This window comes from Bombina bombina, chromosome 5 (assembly GCF_027579735.1).
Source record: "Bombina bombina isolate aBomBom1 chromosome 5, aBomBom1.pri, whole genome shotgun sequence".
NCBI classification, from domain to species: domain Eukaryota; kingdom Metazoa; phylum Chordata; class Amphibia; order Anura; family Bombinatoridae; genus Bombina; species Bombina bombina.
The window spans coordinates 680,785,791-680,804,282 of record NC_069503.1 but is presented as its reverse complement, the minus strand read 5'-3'; the positions used below and the strand labels follow the sequence as shown (position 1 = coordinate 680,804,282).

General features: G+C 37.1%; 1 protein-coding gene across 2 annotated transcripts in view; it reads right to left on the bottom strand.

Annotated features, from left to right (window-relative positions):
* The window catches only part of LOC128659467 (leukocyte elastase inhibitor-like), an 80,428-nt gene that overhangs the window by 16,306 nt on the left and 45,630 nt on the right, over positions 1 to 18,492 (bottom strand). For both annotated transcript variants that reach the window (XM_053713088.1, XM_053713089.1), the window contains exon 3: positions 2,364 to 2,501. In XM_053713088.1, the coding sequence (XP_053569063.1) occupies positions 2,364 to 2,501 (138 nt within the window). The remainder of the gene's footprint in view (positions 1 to 2,363; positions 2,502 to 18,492) is intronic.

Sequence of the window (18,492 nt, the reverse complement as noted above, 5' to 3'; positions counted from 1 at the left end):
AATCTGGCCTTTTAAGGGTACTGCACCAGTGACAGTTCTTTGTACCTCATGATGGCAAATTTGTACTCAACACAGCATATTACAAATGCTGTTCCATTAAATTTATGATATAATATTCAAATATGCATTCATTTAATGTGTACTTTTTCAGACAGTATTAAAATAGCCACATTGCAGTTTAAAAAACGTTTGGCTACTGTAACCATATAGTAAATCCAAAGACTGCTACAGAACCACCTGGAAAAAAAAACAGGCTAAACAACCAGTTCCAAAAAGAGCTACTCAATGTGTTTTATATCGCTCTGTACTAGACTCTAAAAACACCCCATTTAATTTAAGGTGACATGCCACATAAAACAAACATATAGAAAACAACATAATAAAATATAACTCTAAAGAAAAGAAGGGGGATTCGGTGGAGGGATAAACGATAAAACTCACAACCATACATTGAATTGTCACTCTATGCAAAATATATGCAAATTAGTTTATTTCCCCAGTACACATTTTGGTGATGAACCGGCTACCTATAGATGGAGCTGTGTTACACATGTCGTCAAGGAACTTTCAACAACAGATGGTGCTATGGCGTGTCACAATATGTCCATGTATTTGACTGGGGAACGGTTACAATTTTATTTTATTTTTTTTAAAACTGGTTTTAAAACAGCTCTTGTTTATTTTATAGAGTTTAAAATGAATTTTTTTCTTTGTAATTTTAGTTAATACATTTGCTTTAGGTTTAAGAGTTAAATTTTTAATGTTTATATTTAGAGCATCAAGATGTTAAGTGCTTGTTTGCTATTTAGAACCAGTAACACAGTATAATTGAATATATGGGTTATTAAGTATTTTTTTTTTGCTTTGCCCGCTTCTTGCATATTACTAACAACGATTGAACATAATTGTTTTGCTGTACAACATGTATGTTGCATTCATTTTGGGTGACTGCCAGTTATGTGAATATAATTAATTGAGGTGTACAAATGACATGGACTTGCAGGGTTTGGCAGCCTTGAACCACCCATCCCCCTCAACCTTTTAGTCACACAAGTGATTGTACCTTTTTGGGGGATTAAATGGTACAGACATGGACCCTTTGACAATTGGAAACATATTTGTACCTTATTTACCACTAAATGGTACATATTAGTTCCTCAAGGTGTAATTATGATCCATTGAGGGTACTACCACAGCACTTGTACCCTAAGTGTTCACAAACGGACCCCAACCGTACCCTTTTTTTCTGACAGTGTACAGTTATACAAAAAGAAAATATAAATTAAACACAAAAAAACCAACATAACTTAACATATAAAGCCTAAAACTGCTAAACAATACATTACCTAAGATATATAAAATGTACATTTAGATATTTGTGCTATTGGCAAAATGTTTAACAAACTATTCTTGTAGTGAGTAGGAGTACTCTGCACAGAAAGTGAAATACCTTATTCTTTGCTGTGGATAAAAAATGTGATGGGAGTAGAATTTTTATAATTACTAATTATATATATATATATATATATATATATATATATATATATATATATATATATATATATATATATATATATATATATATATATATATATATATATATATATATATATATATATATATAATATATATATATAATATATATATATATATATCATGGAAGTCATGGTGCAGGGTTTCAGATGACTGGCACAGGACACCCATTCCCTCCACTGCCACAAGTGCAGATGGTCTTACCATACAAATATATAAATCTGTGTAAAGGGTCAGAAAATACAGCTAGCTGCCTTCCTCAATTTCTGGTATACATATACACACAGAATGGAGGAAGAGCACGACCTCATGCAAAAACTTTCTGCCTTACAGGAAGCTCACTCCTCACCACTGTACAATGCATGTGGGGAATTAGAGTCCAGAATTGCACAATTAAAATACTGAGAGTAAAATATTAAACTACAAATTCCAGAATGCTATACAACTCCCAGAATAATGTTATTATTCCTCTAAAAGAGAGCTACTTTCAGGGGGATTAAAAGAAGGGTGGATGGAAAGGCCAGCGATATCACTGAAGGTAAATTAAATCTAAAATGATAAAAATGTGATTATAGTTTACATGACTTTTTTTTATGACAAATCAATAAATTGAGGTTCAGTTCATTCTGTTTATTACCCCTTTAAATCAGTTTGTATAAAAAGAAAAACGGCTAAATGTAGGTTTTGTGTTTAAACTAGTTTGTTTTTAAACACTAATAAACACAGCAATTTACCAGTTTAATTTAAAAAAAAAAAAAAAACATTTTCAAATTGTTATTTTAATTATTCCTTTTAGACCACAATTATTGGAATGATCAGAAAATACTTACTGAAAGAAACTTGTATGCTTTGTCTCCAAATAGTTTGTTGACGATTGTTAAAGTGTAGCTATTATCATGTTCCAACAGGACATTCAGAAGTTCTTCAAATTTAGTATGGACATCTTCAATGGTGTCAAACTTGAGTACCTTCAAAATAAACTATAATTATTTTTCTGGTTTATTTTTGAACATGTACCTCAATGTATTAGAATGTGCGCATTAAGGAGATATTAAACACATTTTTTCTATAATGCGTATATAAAGAGCACACGTTATGTTAAAATGTTTTTGCAAAGAGAAAAGAGCAACGGAAAAAACTGTTTAAAAAAGGAGATAAAAGTGCAAAAAGAAAGTGCTCTAATGTATAATTGTTTGTGATTCAGATAGAGAATACAATTTTAAAACTGTTTTCTAATTTACTTCTATCATTCAATTGCACTACAGGGAGCTAGCTGAAAACAGTAAGGGCTGGATTACAAATGGTGCAATATCTACACTAACTTGAATACGTATTACAAGTTGAAAGAATTTGAGTAAAGGGTTAAGGCTAAAAATAAATGTGCACCAAACACAACATAAATACATTTAAATTAACAGTTACACTCATTTATACACAAACAAAAATATTATTCATATAAATATTAAATCATTTTATAAGGGTTAAAAAGGTATGTGGTAGTTAGTAAAGCAATTTAGGACCATATCAGGACAGCTGTTTTGTGGTATTTGCCTCTCATCAGCTGGGAGTATGTTCTGAATTGCTGCTGTGTAAAGCTGATTTCCTAGAGAAAACCAGGACTAAGTATGTTTTAAATGTTATCACATGTGTGCACTTGCATATTTACCTTGTGATTGGATACTGCCCCTTTAAATGGAGGGCCAGTACCATAGCAAGTATTCCTATGACTAAGTGCCAAGTACTGACAAAAAAATGCGTAAGGAGACTTACTTTTGCTACCTCCATGTACCTTGTTTTTATTTATCACAATTAAAAGTAATTTTTTAACTTAATTCCTGTATGGTGCAGCCTGTCGTTTCTTTTTTTGTCCTATTGTTTTTCAGCGGAACCGGCCGCTTGCGAGCGTGCACCCCCTCAGCTGTTACACACCTCTGTGGATTTGAGCGGTCTGTATCGTGGTGAAAGAAAAATGTACCTTCACAGCGCAACCTCTAACTCAAAAACAGTATTCAAATATGTATACAATTACATTATATCTAGTGGCACAGAAGAAGAGGTTTCCCATATACACGCAGATATAACATACAATGAATATGAATTCAAAAAATATATTCGCTGACAACAAAGGTAATGATCAATAACATGCCATAAAAATAATAAAAGGTAGCTATTGTAATGGACAACCAGTCTACTCAGAGAAAATACCCCCAATCGAATGAAATATAAGCGGTTCAGGGTAGGAAACTCAGTTCCACAGCAGATACTTGTAGTAGGTATCTACTACAAGTATCCACTGTGGAATTGTGAGTAGACGGGTTGTCCATTACAATAGCTGCCTTTATTTAATTTTTTTGCCACATTATTGATCATTACCTGTGTTGTCAGCGAATATTTTTAGAATTCATATTCATTGTATGTTATATCTGGGTGTATATGGGAAACATCATAGAAAAATTAGTTACAAAGTCTGTAACAAAAAAGAGGAGTGCTTTACCCCTACAATTATATAGGAGAAATTCTTACTGAATAATACAGGAACGATTATTTAACCATTCATACTTTATCTTTATTGGTTTAACTATTCAATCATACACCTTAAAAAACACTTAAACTCTCTAGATATCAATATATAGTAACCGTGTGTGAATAATTCCTCTGAGAATCATGTATCTAGATGTGTAATTGGTTTGTATAATATCAAGCAGTCAGATACAAACAATATCTTTTGTAGCCGGCTATTATAAAATTCAGAAATAACGTAACAAGAGGACCTGTTAATATATGGGACGTCAGATTTACGAGATTAAAGCTATCTAGCTAATACTCTATCTGCAATTATAAAGTCCTTGCTTACACAGTTAACTTTAGTACAGCTGTTCAGTGTGATAGATTCTGTCTGCTTAGGCACTTTTCACCTATTCTCTTAATAATTATTTGTGTTAATTACTTAACACTTTATTACCTTAGTTTGCATATTTTGTAAGAACAATACACAAAATTTAATAATGCAATTCATTTGTGACACTCAATCACTTAGTTTATCATATACTTTACATCCACTTCACTTTAAGATCATTTTTATTTTTGTGACCTCTCTTTAACTATATGTGCACACAACCACTCGTCTCTTCAACACACCTTTAAGTAACAAATTCATAGAAACCGACTTCCACATAATATTTAGAAATACCTATACCTGCACCCATAGAATTTACACACACACAAATGTGAACCAAATTAAACTACTTTCTTCTTCAAAACATTACTGGTATCTATCGCCCTATAGCTATCTAATAACCCATTTAACTTAAAATATGTCAGAAATGTTACACAGTGGTCTGCGTAATCTTGTTTCTGTCATTAAAACATCTGTCATTATTGTCATGCTACTGATGTATTTAATATTTTCATTTAGATCGAAAACCCTGCATATGGTCCTATTACCAAATAATATCTCTGTGGTACACACAACAAGTGAAAGTATGTACAATAAGAACATTTAGAACTTATTCTTCAGCAGAAAAATAAAGAACTCCCTGATAAAGTAACATATATTATTGTAAACCAACATGAATAAGTTTGCAACATGTAACAGAGGTATAGCATAAGGCTTCAAATGAAAAATGTATCCCCATTGGATGCCTAAACATGATTGACATGCAATTCTACTAATCAGAATAAAGATAATCCCTCATGATCATCAAATACCACACATAAGGTGGGACTTATGAACCAGTAAATAGATTTTCCAAAGAGCCGGTGTGTAACCCCTCTGAGGAAGCGTGAGCGAAACATGTGTCAGGGTTCTGGCTTCAGAGAGTACATACTCTCGTTTTTTACTTGCTTACTCTCCATGATAACTGTTGATTGCAATAATTTTTGCCAATAGCTTGTAAATGTGTGTTATATTCGTAGATCAGACGTTATGCTATGATAGTGAAACAGGTCAGTTAAACGTTAATCTAGACCCCCGCTATAGAAGAAGCTTAAGCAGACAGAATCTATTACACTGAGCAGCTGTGCTAAATTTAACTGTGTCAGCAATGACTTTATAATTACAGATAAAATATTAGCTAGATAGTTTTAATCTTGTAATATAACATCCCACATATTAACAGGTCCTCTTGTTACAACGTTATTTCTGAATTTATTAATATATTGTTTGTATCTGACTGCTGGAAATTATACAAACCAATTACAATGTTTCACATCTAGATACATGATTCTCAGAGGAATTATTCACACACCTATGCTATATATTGATATCTAGAGAGTTTAAGTGTTTTTAAACGTGTATGAATGAATAGTTAAACCAATAAAGATAAAGTATGAATGGTTAATTAATCGTTCCTGTATTATTCAGTGAAAATTTCTCCTATACATTCAGCATGCTAAGGCACTGTGGCTGAGCTCTGTAGCAACCCAAGGGTTGCAGGTTCGATCCCCGGCGAGGTCCACTCAGCCTTTCATCCTTTCGAGGTCGATAAAATGAGCAGCGCCTTGAGACCCTTACGGGTGATTAGCTGCGCTTTACAAAGTACCCAATACATACATACATATATAAAACATTTATAAACTGTAGGGGTAAAGCACTCTTTTTTCAAAATTAAATCAATGTAAATATTTGCATAGGAAATTAGCACATCTAGGCAAGTATCCCTGCTTGCTTTTCCCCAGAAATTCTTAATATATAATGTTACCAATGCACAAGAGAATTGTGGGTAAGATATGTAAATTCTAAATTTATTCTGTATATTAAGAATTTCTGGGGAAAAGCAAGTGGGGATACTTGCCTAGATGTGCTAATTTCCTATGCAAATATTTACATTGATTTAATTTTGAGACATGGAGGATTTTAATTTCAGTTTTTTTTATCTCCCCCCATAATTTTAATGAATTTTGGTTTAACCATGAAAATAGCTTTACCAATGCAGCAACCAGAAATCTATCTCCTACTGATGAGTTCCAAAAAGAACGAAACAGGCTTGTCTAGTGAGTGATTTCTGGTTTGCTGTAATAATCCTGTTAAAAGGATCGCTGTGTCAAAACAGTATTTTGAAGCAAAAAAAACTGAGAATTTGCATATTTTACCCACAATTCTCTTTGGTTGCTTTGGTAACATTGTATATTAAGAATTTCTGGAAAAAAGCAAGCGGGGATACTTGCCTAGATGTGCTAATTTCCTATGCAAATATTTACATCTCCCCCCATAATTTTAATGAATTTTGAGATATATAGATATATATATATAGATATATATAGATATATATAGATATATATATAGATATATATAGATATATATAGATATATACACATTTTCTTCTATGAGAGGAACATTGGAAAATAAAATATGAATAACTTGTCGGATTGAGTGACCTTGGTCGATTGTGTTGCAGGTTAAAAGTTTTACTTCTGGTAAATTGTTTAAAAATTGTATGCATTGAATCATCAAAAGTTTAATTTTGAATTGGCTGTCCCTTTAACCCCTTTGTTGTCGTAAAACACCTTGTTAAAAGTTTTAGAGTAGCAGTGCAACTACTGCAACCTAGCTGAACACATCTGGTGAGCCAATGACAAAGGCATACGTGTGTAACCGCAAGTCAACAGCTACCTTCCATTAGTATGTTGCTGCTGTGGAGCTGAATTTAATCATGTGTCTAGTCCCTAAAAAGTATTTAAACATAAAAGGGATTGATAACAAATCTATCATTGATTTGCTTCTGAAATATTTTTTATTTTGCTTTCCGCCCAAATTGATTATTAAGTTTCTCGGGTGATCAAAATGCAAAATTGGGGTGCGGAGCCAACTGCCATGCTGACTATACGCATACTGCAAAAGCCCCGGCTCTAAATCCTATTATTGGGGGATTTTGATAATTATATATATAACCTAAACCCCCTAATATCGACCCCTACTAGCTAATCTCGCAAACTGAATTATAAATCAGACTCTGCAGCTGGAGGGAGGAATTGTACCTAGAAGTACACACACCAAGGCTACCACGAGGGCACAGAGTTCAGCCGCAATTCCTAAAAGCTCAGTAACAGTTTGATGACCTGACTATCTCTACACTAATTTGCTCTACAAACTGGCCGCACTTGTAAAGATGGCATTGATCACTGCTACCCTTCATCATTTCATTAATTACATGACTTCACATGTACTGTATGATTTTTTTTTTTTTTTTAATAAATAATTTTTATTAAGGTTGAGAAATGAAAACAGTACAGAAATGCCATATGTACAGCCATTGCAAAACATACAGAGTCAATAAACCAGTTCAGTGCTATACATAACTTTGCAGGATATATGATTAGAGGGCGTGAAATAAAGTACAGGTTGGCAATTACATAAAGCAGAAGTGGAAATTAGTCCTACTAAAGTACTGCATATGTAGTGGAGAAATACACATGGTCAACCTCTGTTTTTCTTTGAATAATGCAACTAGAACAACAACTGTACTTTCCTCCTGGACCATTAGGGGCCACTTATGAGCCTACCTACACGTGTTAAGCATCAATGAGGAAAATTGTTTTCGGGATTAATATAGAGAAAACCATCAATGTTAACTGTATCAAAATGTCCTGTGAGTGAGGGGTGCTGTACCTTATACAGGCTTCTCCTATAGAAGAAGCAATGTACCATTAAGGACATGGGGAAGGGTCTACTTAGTGGGCAGATTCCACAATGCATATAGTGAGGCCTATATCTGCTATAGCTCAATAGATGCCTCAACGACCAACAGTTCTAACTACCTCTCCTGGAAGCGGACTTAGCAGCTTGCTCGCATAATATAGGCCTACCACATATAAAAACAAATTACAAGGTAGACAGCAGACTAGTATGTGTAACTTTTTGACATAGCAGCCTCCAGGAACATAAATAATACAAAACTCTCCTTGAATGAATATAACATTTCAATACTGAACTTTAAACATGTAGTAAATATTTTGGGTGTGGGATATCAACCCATCCATGCATAATATAAGCGAAATTCACCTACTACCTCATAATTTAATGTCTATGGTATATAGATACTCCACAGGGGGATGTGGTTGATTAAGGGTTAATAGGTGCCAGGATAGTGGATTGTGCAGGTGGGAGGTATAAGGATATGTAGGGTGCTATCGGATACACAGAGGCACATTCCTCATAGAGATTAAGCTAATAGAGATATTTTTAGATATCGTCCAAACCTCAGATACAAATGACTTCATGTAGTCCATAGTCCGGTTGGCCCTCTTACCACTACAATGGCAAAACAGTGTTCATGGCACAGGGTTACCAATCAGAGACTAAAGGGTTCACGAATGTCAGCCAGCTCATCAAACAGCCCCTTAAGTCTCGATTCTCTTGTGGGACTTAGCCCACACCATGTCGTTCAGCTCTCACGATGCCAGACCCAAGAGGAGGAGGTTTATCTTTCAGTGGGCTATGGGCCATTAGTTGCTGAGAAACTAAGTGGGTGCAATAAGAACGTAACTGCATTTGCTCACCATAGGTTCCGTACAAGGCAAAATTAGGGGATGGGGGATTATGATTGTTAGTAACCACACGGCTATAAGAGTTCAAAGATCCCCTGGCTGTCTTTTTATTGCCGGTTATGGGCACCAATCGGCTCTGCTTCCTTATTGTGCAGCCGTAAGTTTCTCCCCAAGTGCCACATGCGGGTAGACATACCTCTGCTACATGGAGTCCAGTATCGGGCCCGGTCTGTGTCGGACGTGCATGTGGTCTCACGTAGCAGGCTGGGTCTCCAACGATCTGCTCTTGGGCTTCTTCCCTGCGTATTTTCGGTCCGGTATCCGCTCGCTGGCTGAAGGGCATTGAATCGCATATCATGCCTCCATGCAGCTTTGAGATTGTCTGCATAGGTACAAGATCGGGCGGGTTTTTGCTGGATCCGAGGTCTGCTCTGGAGCTAAAAGGGCCACCCCTCTGGCCAGGCTAGGATCAGGGCTTTCATTTTCAGCCGGAGTAAGTTCAGCGGGTGCCTGCAGTGATCCCTTAGGAAGCCGCCCTCCAGAGAGGATAACACAAAAATCTCTCTAGGTCTCGAAAGTAGTCCTGAAGGAGACTGCTCGTTCACGCCTCCCACCTTGCTAAAGCTTCCATTTCCACCCGGTGAGTGCAGAAGGCACTTTCTGTGGGCGATGGTTTTCTTGTAGAAGTAGAAAAAGCAGTTAGAACACAACTGCTATACCCCAAACGTGGGGGGTGCTGATTCCTTGTAGTGAGGCCGCCGCCTAAGGTTCCAGCGGTCCAGATCTGGGTCTAGTTATCATGAACCCGGCAAATTTGGTGTCGTTAGGATCCACAGTTTGTGGGCTATTTAAAGTTACCAATGATTTTAGTCTAAATTGCAGGATGGGCTCAATAACCGGCGGGTTAGGAACTTCCAACTCAGAGCCACAGATATTGCGACCAAGCATGGCCGCTGCCTAGACACGCCCCCGGACTGTATGATTTTAATGCTCTCTCACAAATGATCCCTAATATACCAAACACACGGTTTATGTCTGCACAGCTTGGCTAGCACAGTTTAGGCCTCAAATGTTATGTTGTATAGTGCCAGCTTTCATTACTATCTATATATGAGATACATAGACATGTGCTTATTCTCATGGGTATAGATGCATAATTCTTTTTCACAGGCCTTTGGAATGTTAGCAATGATGTTACAGAACTATGTATTTGATTGAGGTGTATGTCTTGTCACTGCCTCAGTGCTTCTATACAGCTCCCCCCCTGCAGTTCTCCTCATCACTCACTAGTTATCTCTGTGACCTGGCACTTTACTGTGGTTATATAAAATATGTGCTCCCTTAAGGAACAATTTCTATATTTCCTACGATGATATATGATTTGAAATATTTGCATTTCTATTCCTTATAGAGCCTCAATGCTCACATATACGAGCGTTATAAAGAGCACTTCTATTTAGATATATATTATCATGTCATACCTAGGTTTGTTTTTAGCCTGTACTAGTAATATAGGCACAGACAATCACCCCATCTTATTGTTTATCATATACTAACCTATTTACGGTTAATGTTTGTGTTTATTGCACATTTATCTGCATTTTATATTTAGTATGGTTATACCAACCCCATAGATGTATAAGGGCAAAACATACTACAATCTACCTTAATCATTGTTATATATTTTATTATGTCTAAGTTATAGCTTGTTATAAGCTTATAAGTGGGAGATACATAGCATTCTCAGGTCATTACCTTCTCAGTACATACAGGGAAATCTCCCTATAGTGGTATTATTTTGTATTTATACCCACTGAATATGATACTATACAGAGGGTGAATGATCAGTCTTTGACATTTAAGGATTATGCAGTTTAGACCTTGTGGTAAACCTCACTATATCCTTATGTAGATATTTATAGATGCCCTATAGCTAACATGACAAAACACCCAATTCATGTTTAAGCTTTATACCATACTAAGACCTACTTTGTATTAGGGCAACTTGAAGAAAATACAATAAATCTATATTCTAATTATATGCATACTAGGCTAATCCTCTTAAGGGCTAGGTTAGAGTAACTTCTACATACCATTACTGTTATACTTGTTAGTGTCATTATCTACTATCAATATAGCTATTTCTTAAGTTATTATACCATGCAATGATTATACTTTATATTGCATAGATACTATTTAACACCAATATTTTATCTTAATCTATGCTATAGCAGTTATCTCTTGCCTACCCCTCATGTCATCTCCCTTTGATTTTAAACACGTTAGCATAGCTACCTTTCCCCTCTAAGTTTAGTAGCTAGCATAATATGTACCTATTTTCATCCAATAGATTGTCTACCCCATATGTTTAATATTAAAATAGGCTCCGGATTTCCCTTAAAGGGACATTAAACACTTTGAGATGGTAATATAAAATGATAAATTATATATAATAAAACAACTCTGCAATATACTTTCATTATTTATTTTGTCCTCTTTGCCTGTAATTCCATTCTGAAATTGTGAACTTTTCAGCTCCTGTTAGAAATGGAAGTGCAGAACACTGTTAATAAATCCAGCACAACCATTGGCTGCACACTCTAGTGACCTATTTATAACTGATCCTAATTGGCCACAGCAGAGAAGGTAACACAAGTTACAACATGGCAGCTCCCAGTGTTTTATAGACACTAAAACTTTAAACTTATTTTGTCACTTTTTAAACAACTAATGAAACTTTAAAAAATACATCTACATGTTACTCATGGACTAATCTTTTCTTTGAATGCATCATTCTATCTAGCAGGTATTTAGTGTTTAATGTCCCTTTAATATCCTCATGATATTCTTATACACGGCTCTGCCCCTCCACCTTTTCCCTAATTTAAATAGCAGCGCTTGCCCGCTGAAATCCCCCCCCCCACACTATATATTCTTTTTTTTTTAAGCTCATAATGAGCTACCCATCTGACTATCAGTTATCTCTTACATTCATAGACCATTTGGCCTAAAAGTGGGCCCCCAACCAGTCAATCTATCACACTATTTTATTGCAAAATCGAGGTTTCATCGGCCTATCTACTGTTTATTTTATAATTGTTGTACTATTTTGCTCAATTCTATTTGTATTTTTGTATTCTTTTTTTTTTTTTTTTTTGTTAAAAGGCGATCAATGTTTTATGTTTGTTGCGCAAAACCTCAATAAAAATGATTTTTTTAAAAAAAGCAAAATTGATTCTTTTGATACAAGCCTATATAATTATAACACAATGTTTGTAGATGTTGCAACCTGATGATTCCCTTGTACAGCATTTTTTGCACATGTGCAAGTTCATAGATGGCTTCCAAAAAGGGATAGGCAAGATGTCGGAGCCTGGTGTCTGACTGGCCCTTGCAGTGTCCGCCACCCGTTTTGCTGCAGAGAGGAAGGAGTGGGACAGATGAAGGCTGGTACTGACTCCTCCTTGACGCAAGTTTCGGGGGGTTGGGGCAGCGCCTGCGTAAATCTTCTCAGTTACAGGAAAGTGACTGAGAGAAAGGGAAGAAGCAAGCTGCCTGTAGTGCAGCCTTTGTCAACCACACGCGAGTCAGGACACATCCCGATTCCTTGATCTGTGCAGCAGCATGGTGCTGGTGTCTGTGTAGAAGACTGCTGCCTGCTCTGACAAACCTTACCTAACCAAGTAAGTAACCGACCATGACGATCATGCAATTAACATAAAGGTGGGTGGGTTTGGTCAGGAGTTGCAGACTCTCAATACAACCAAAAAATTAAATAAAAGGTAATAAATGTAATTTTGAAAACATTTTATACCAGTATACCACAAGCAGTCTTTATATAAATGTTATTTTAAATTTGTTTGATTAGATGACCAATTTGTACTTGTTTAACTATACCAGGTGCAGCCAACGTGCGGCCAATTTGACAGCAAAGTGTTGCTCTCCTTACTTATAGAAACATAGAATGTGTCGGCAGATAAGGACTATTCGGCCCATCTAGTATGTCCAATTTTCTGAATACTTTAATTAGTTCCTGGCCTAATCTTATATCTAGCATAGCCTTATGCCTATCCCATGCATGTTTAAACTCCTTCATTGTCTCTACCACTTCTGCTGGATGGCTATTCCCCAATGCATCCACTACCCTCTTGGTAAAGAGAGTGTCTTTTGATGTTTTTAATTTGAAATGTACCTTGGTGTCCTTCACTAAGGTCTGTACTTTTGAAAATGTCCGCCACAGCCTTGGTCCGTGCCTCTCCCTGCTTCCAAATAGCCTCAGAATAGTTGTAAATATGTCCAAAATGCCTATTCAACTTATATCAAGTGCATGGAGGTGTTGAATTTGAAAGGTCAAAACTGGCCTTGAAAAGTTGTTAAAAATGTACTCAAAAATGAAGGATCTGAAAACGCATTTAAGGGAGAGCGCCAACATCACGCTATAGAGATTGCATTGTATCGAAAAGTAGCAATTTTGGCCAGAAAAAAAATAACGAAAAAGGCCTCAACTTATAGATTGTGATTGAGGGCATAGTTATATGCAAGCTGCAGTGCAACACCAGTGCTCTTAGAACATTTTCTTTTAGCACTTTTTATGTCCCTTTGAATAAATTCTGAAAGTTAAAAAACAAAACAAAAAAAACCAGCATTTTTGTGCCCCCCCCCACCCCCGATTAATAACTCGCTAATAGACAATTCTCACAGGTATATTGATGGGGGAAAAAAAAAACATTTTACTCAGGTGAGTTTCCTGCAAGAATTTCTGTATTAGAAAGTGTCAAATAAGATATGCAAATAATAATGTTCTTGTTAATAATGTATTCTAATATTTCAGTGATTAGTACAAGTAGATAGCTGTAAAGTAAAGTTCTAGGGTCCCCTATGAGGTTACACTCACAGTCGGTGAAAAACAGGAATACAACAGCACATTTAAAAAAAATATTTTTTAAATGTTTATTGTGAAAATTGTAACCACAACGTTTCGAGAGTCACCTTATCCATTAGTCATGTGGATACATAACATACATTCATTACCACTATTTATACTATACAGGTGTGTGTCTACATTGACTAGACATGTGCAATTCATTTTGGATCGATTCGGAAATTCAGAAAATTCTGCAAATTCGGAGATTCGGATCAATCCGAATTTCCGAATTAAAATGCTGCCGAATTTACTGAATAAATCTGAATTAGTTCGGATTTATTCGGTAAATTCGGATGGCCATGGATTACACTAGTATTGTACAGTATATTAGGTTATATCACTCTGCTATGGGTTACACCTAATATACAGTATACAGTCTAATACACAGCACACATACCAAAATTCCGAATCGAACCCAGCCAAATTTTTATGAATCCGAAACAAATCCGAAACGAATTAATTCAAAGTTTTCAGAATTCAAATCGATCCGAAGCGAAATTCGAAAAACTCTGAATGGATCCGAACCAAAACAAATTTTTCGATCATGCACATATCTAACATTGACCCCTATTGGGTCAGTTTCTAATATTATAGCACCACGTACTGGTCAAAGATAAAAGTACAAGATTATAAAATAACCCTTCTTTCCACTAAGTGTGTTGGACTCTGTTCTGCATTTTTGAGTACTCACAGTCGGTGCCCAGCAATATTAGGTAATAATGGCATATTTGTGTCTTCTTTTACTGTAGTTTGTGCCTCTTAAACCTGTTTGACAAAACTTCTTGGAGTTTTATGGGGTAACTTTGAGCGAAATGTGCGTCTCACACATTTTCAAATACTCAAATTATATTTACACTTCATTTTAGCAATTTTACTAAAGTGTATTGTAGACTCAGAGTTAAATTAAATAATGTGATATCACCAAAGATCTTATTTTGTTTACTAAGCTAAAAATAATGTTTGTAATAACGGTTGTAACAGCTTCCAAATATTAGCTGACGTGTCTTAGCAGAGAGCAAGAAACTTAATATTGGCATTTTAAAAACCTCTCTAGCTGCATTTTTAGGTGACAGCTATTACTGGAATCAATGCAATACATTCTACAGGACCATTGGGTAATGCATTTATTTTTTTTGTCTTAAATAAAAGCTGACCAAAATATGTATTAAGAAAAAAAATATTAAAAAACAAACTTTAGTTTAATGCTTGAAACCATTTTTAGTTTTTACTATCAGCTTTTGAAAGTGATGCAAGAATGACATACATGTAGATACAAAGTATGATTTTATTAGAGCACATCATTTTTTAATCATGGGTATTAGAGGCTGCTTTGGAGTCCGAGTACACAGGTTCCCATTATGTGAGCCGTCTTACTGCTGGTTAAAAACAGCGGTCATAAGAGGTAATGGAGAAAAAAAACATTTGGGTGATTGACAGGTCACCAGAGAGTGCCAGAGCTACACAAATCTTGTGCAATGATAACTGGGGACAGCAAGGAAAACAAGTGAAAAGGCTGTGTAACTAAGAATCTTGCCCGTCTATAAGATAAGTAAACACATAGAGCTCATGTACTAATGCCTTTTATAGAATTAAAGGGATATTGTCTCCCTTTTGTTGTGTTCCTAATAATTCATCTATTGGCATTTGTGTATACAGAGAGATAACATGAACATGACTGCTCTTTCTACAGGCTCAGTCCAGTTAAATGGACATGTCTAGGATATCAATGAGTGATGATGTCAGTGAGCAAAAAAGCTATTAATAATCCAAAAATAGGGGCGGAGCCTAGCCACACTGGAAGCTGGCTGCAACTAACTAGAGCTCTGACAACCTAAGTGCTCAAAACACAATTAATGTGCAACTAACTTTAGCTTTTTATTATTTTTTTTATTATATTCTTTATTTTGTTAAAGAGTAGAGCCTCATCAGAATGCAGAGTAAGCTGCTTATGCCCAAAACAGAAGATTGAGCAGCATAACCCATGTGCTGGAGTCTGCCCACTAGCTCAGCTGGTCGTCAGCAGTAAAGGGAGCGGAGGTGCTGTAGTGAGCCCCAGACCCGACTAACCTACTAGCGCATACCAGCAGAGGAGGAAGCAGGAGGCCATCCAGCGTGACAACTGGAGACACGGATCATGCCTGGACACGCGACCGCCCAGCACATGGACTGGAGAAAATGGCAAACGATACAACCTAGCACCCTGCTCACTGGTTCACCTACCTCACTTCAGTGATTCGTGCACCGTAAGTTGAGCTAACCGGGAGCAGGATAGGAGTCTGTAGCAGTGACAGGCCTCGGGAAGAGAAGCCAGCGTCCTAATATTATCTGCGCCATACCTGGAGGTGAGAGGTGCATGACGGAGCGGGAGACATGGGCCTTGAGCGCAGCAGGGAACCAAGATACAAGGGACCCTTAGGGTGTAGAACGGAACAGCTCAAGACCACTTAGATCATATGGTAGAGCAGGGGGGACTAAAGGGACAAGCTCTGCAGCAGAGGGTGGGCCTTTGGCCAGGAAGGGCCCAAAAACACTCAGCACCACAGTGGGGGATCCCATGCAGCTCAAGTATTAAAGTGATCCAAACACCATAAGCTCATGGGTCACAAGCCCATAAGCACGCAGGTTGTACAAAAACAGCAAACAGGGCCCATTCAAGCCCTAGCCAAGAAGGCAAACAAATGGGAAAGCAAAAAGGGGAAAAAGAGAACAGGTGATCATTAAGCTGAAGTTAACTCTTAAAGGCCAATCAGGCACTGGGCCAAAAACTAGGCCTCAGACCGGTCTGTCTTCATGCTATAAACAGGTCCACCCACCAGCAGTATCTAGCAAAACGGACATAGGACTTACCTTTCATAAGCACCCATTCCCCCTGTAGGCACCTGAAAGCAGTCCTCACTATAACAGAAGGGTGTCTCACATAAGGGGCTACCATTTACAGAATCACGCACCCTGATCCCATCTACTCAAGCATCCTGCTCCCCAACCTTAAACACCCCACTACAATAAAGTAAATTCATCTGCACATCAGTATACCCTGGTATGTCCAGCAAAAGAACACAAAGCTACTTGCTCCCTCCTGAAGCAGCGTTGAGTGCTCCTAAATACCAGTAAGAAGGTAGAAATAAAGCAACCACAGCTCAAACCCACAACGTGGTCCCAATGCAAAGCAACTATGTCACTAAGGAAGACATTAGGCAACTCTCCTTGAAAGAAGACATCAAAGAAGCAATTGCGGATGTCAAGCTTATGTTTTCTGAGCTTGAATAAGATATAAATGCAGTAGACAACCTGGTTGAAGAAAAACAAGAAAAAATGTGCTCAGAATTACAACATCAGGCAAGCTATCTACAATCACAGGAAGTAATGGTACAAAATCTCATGGAGCGCATTGAAGATTTGAAAAACAGGAGCAGGAGGAACAACTTAAGACTCTGAGGTATCCCTGAGTCCGTGAGCCCTCCTGAACTGCATAAGTACATATAAGACCTCATTAGGCACATAAAGAACTCGCCAACAGCTACAGATGTCCACATTGAGAGAGCACACAGGGCACTGCAACCTAAACCACCCGGCAGGGCACGGCCCAGGGACATGATAATTAAGCTCTTATCCTATAAAGGACGAAGAGGACATCCTCAAAAACAAGACATCTTCTAGTATACGATAGAGCAGAAATTCAAGTCTTCACAGATCTTTGCCCAGTAATGCTCCAGAAGAGGAGAGATCTGAGGTATATTACCACTGTCCTCAAAGACCAGCAAATTTCTTACCGATGGGGATTCCCAATGAGTATCATTAAAAGTAAACGACAACAACACAGCAGTCTTCAGGAATGTCATGGATCTGCCAAACTTCAATCAAGTACTGGGTACAAAGATAAAGCCTCCTCAACTGCTACCTAGCGACAGAGGTGATCCACCAGAGGCTGTACCTCCAGCAGAGGAGAATGTTCCCGGCTGAAAGATTAACAGACTCTCAGGGTATGCAACCCTAAATACTAGTTGACTTTGAATTCTGAAAGGTCCAGGGACACTTAACGGACACAGAAACCTTTGCACCAAGATGTCCTGAGGCCTTAGCAGATAAGTTATGTCTTGCTATATAAACTGTTATACTGTTTATATTGTTCAAAAAGTTTAAATGTTATAATTTCTCATATGCAAGACCAATAGCTTACATGCAATGTTTAAGATAGCAACACATGGAAGCCAGAAAAAGTTAGGAAATACACAGACTCACAAGACATTTGTAGCTATCCAAACTCCTATTTACAAAGTCAGTTGTCCAGTGCAGACGCAGGATCCTACGGACAAAACAACATTAGGAGATAGCTGACCCACATACTTACCACACTATCTACTGAACAGGCCCTCACCTATAGCAATGATGAGGTACTGAACTAAGAGTAAAGGCACTAGCAATGAGAATACCAAGCCCATATATATGACTAAGGGATCAAAACATAAACAAGGGACTTATGGGTGCTGGGGCCCACCCATCTTGGTCCAACCGCCCACACATAGCTCATAACTCACACCTTGAACAAACAC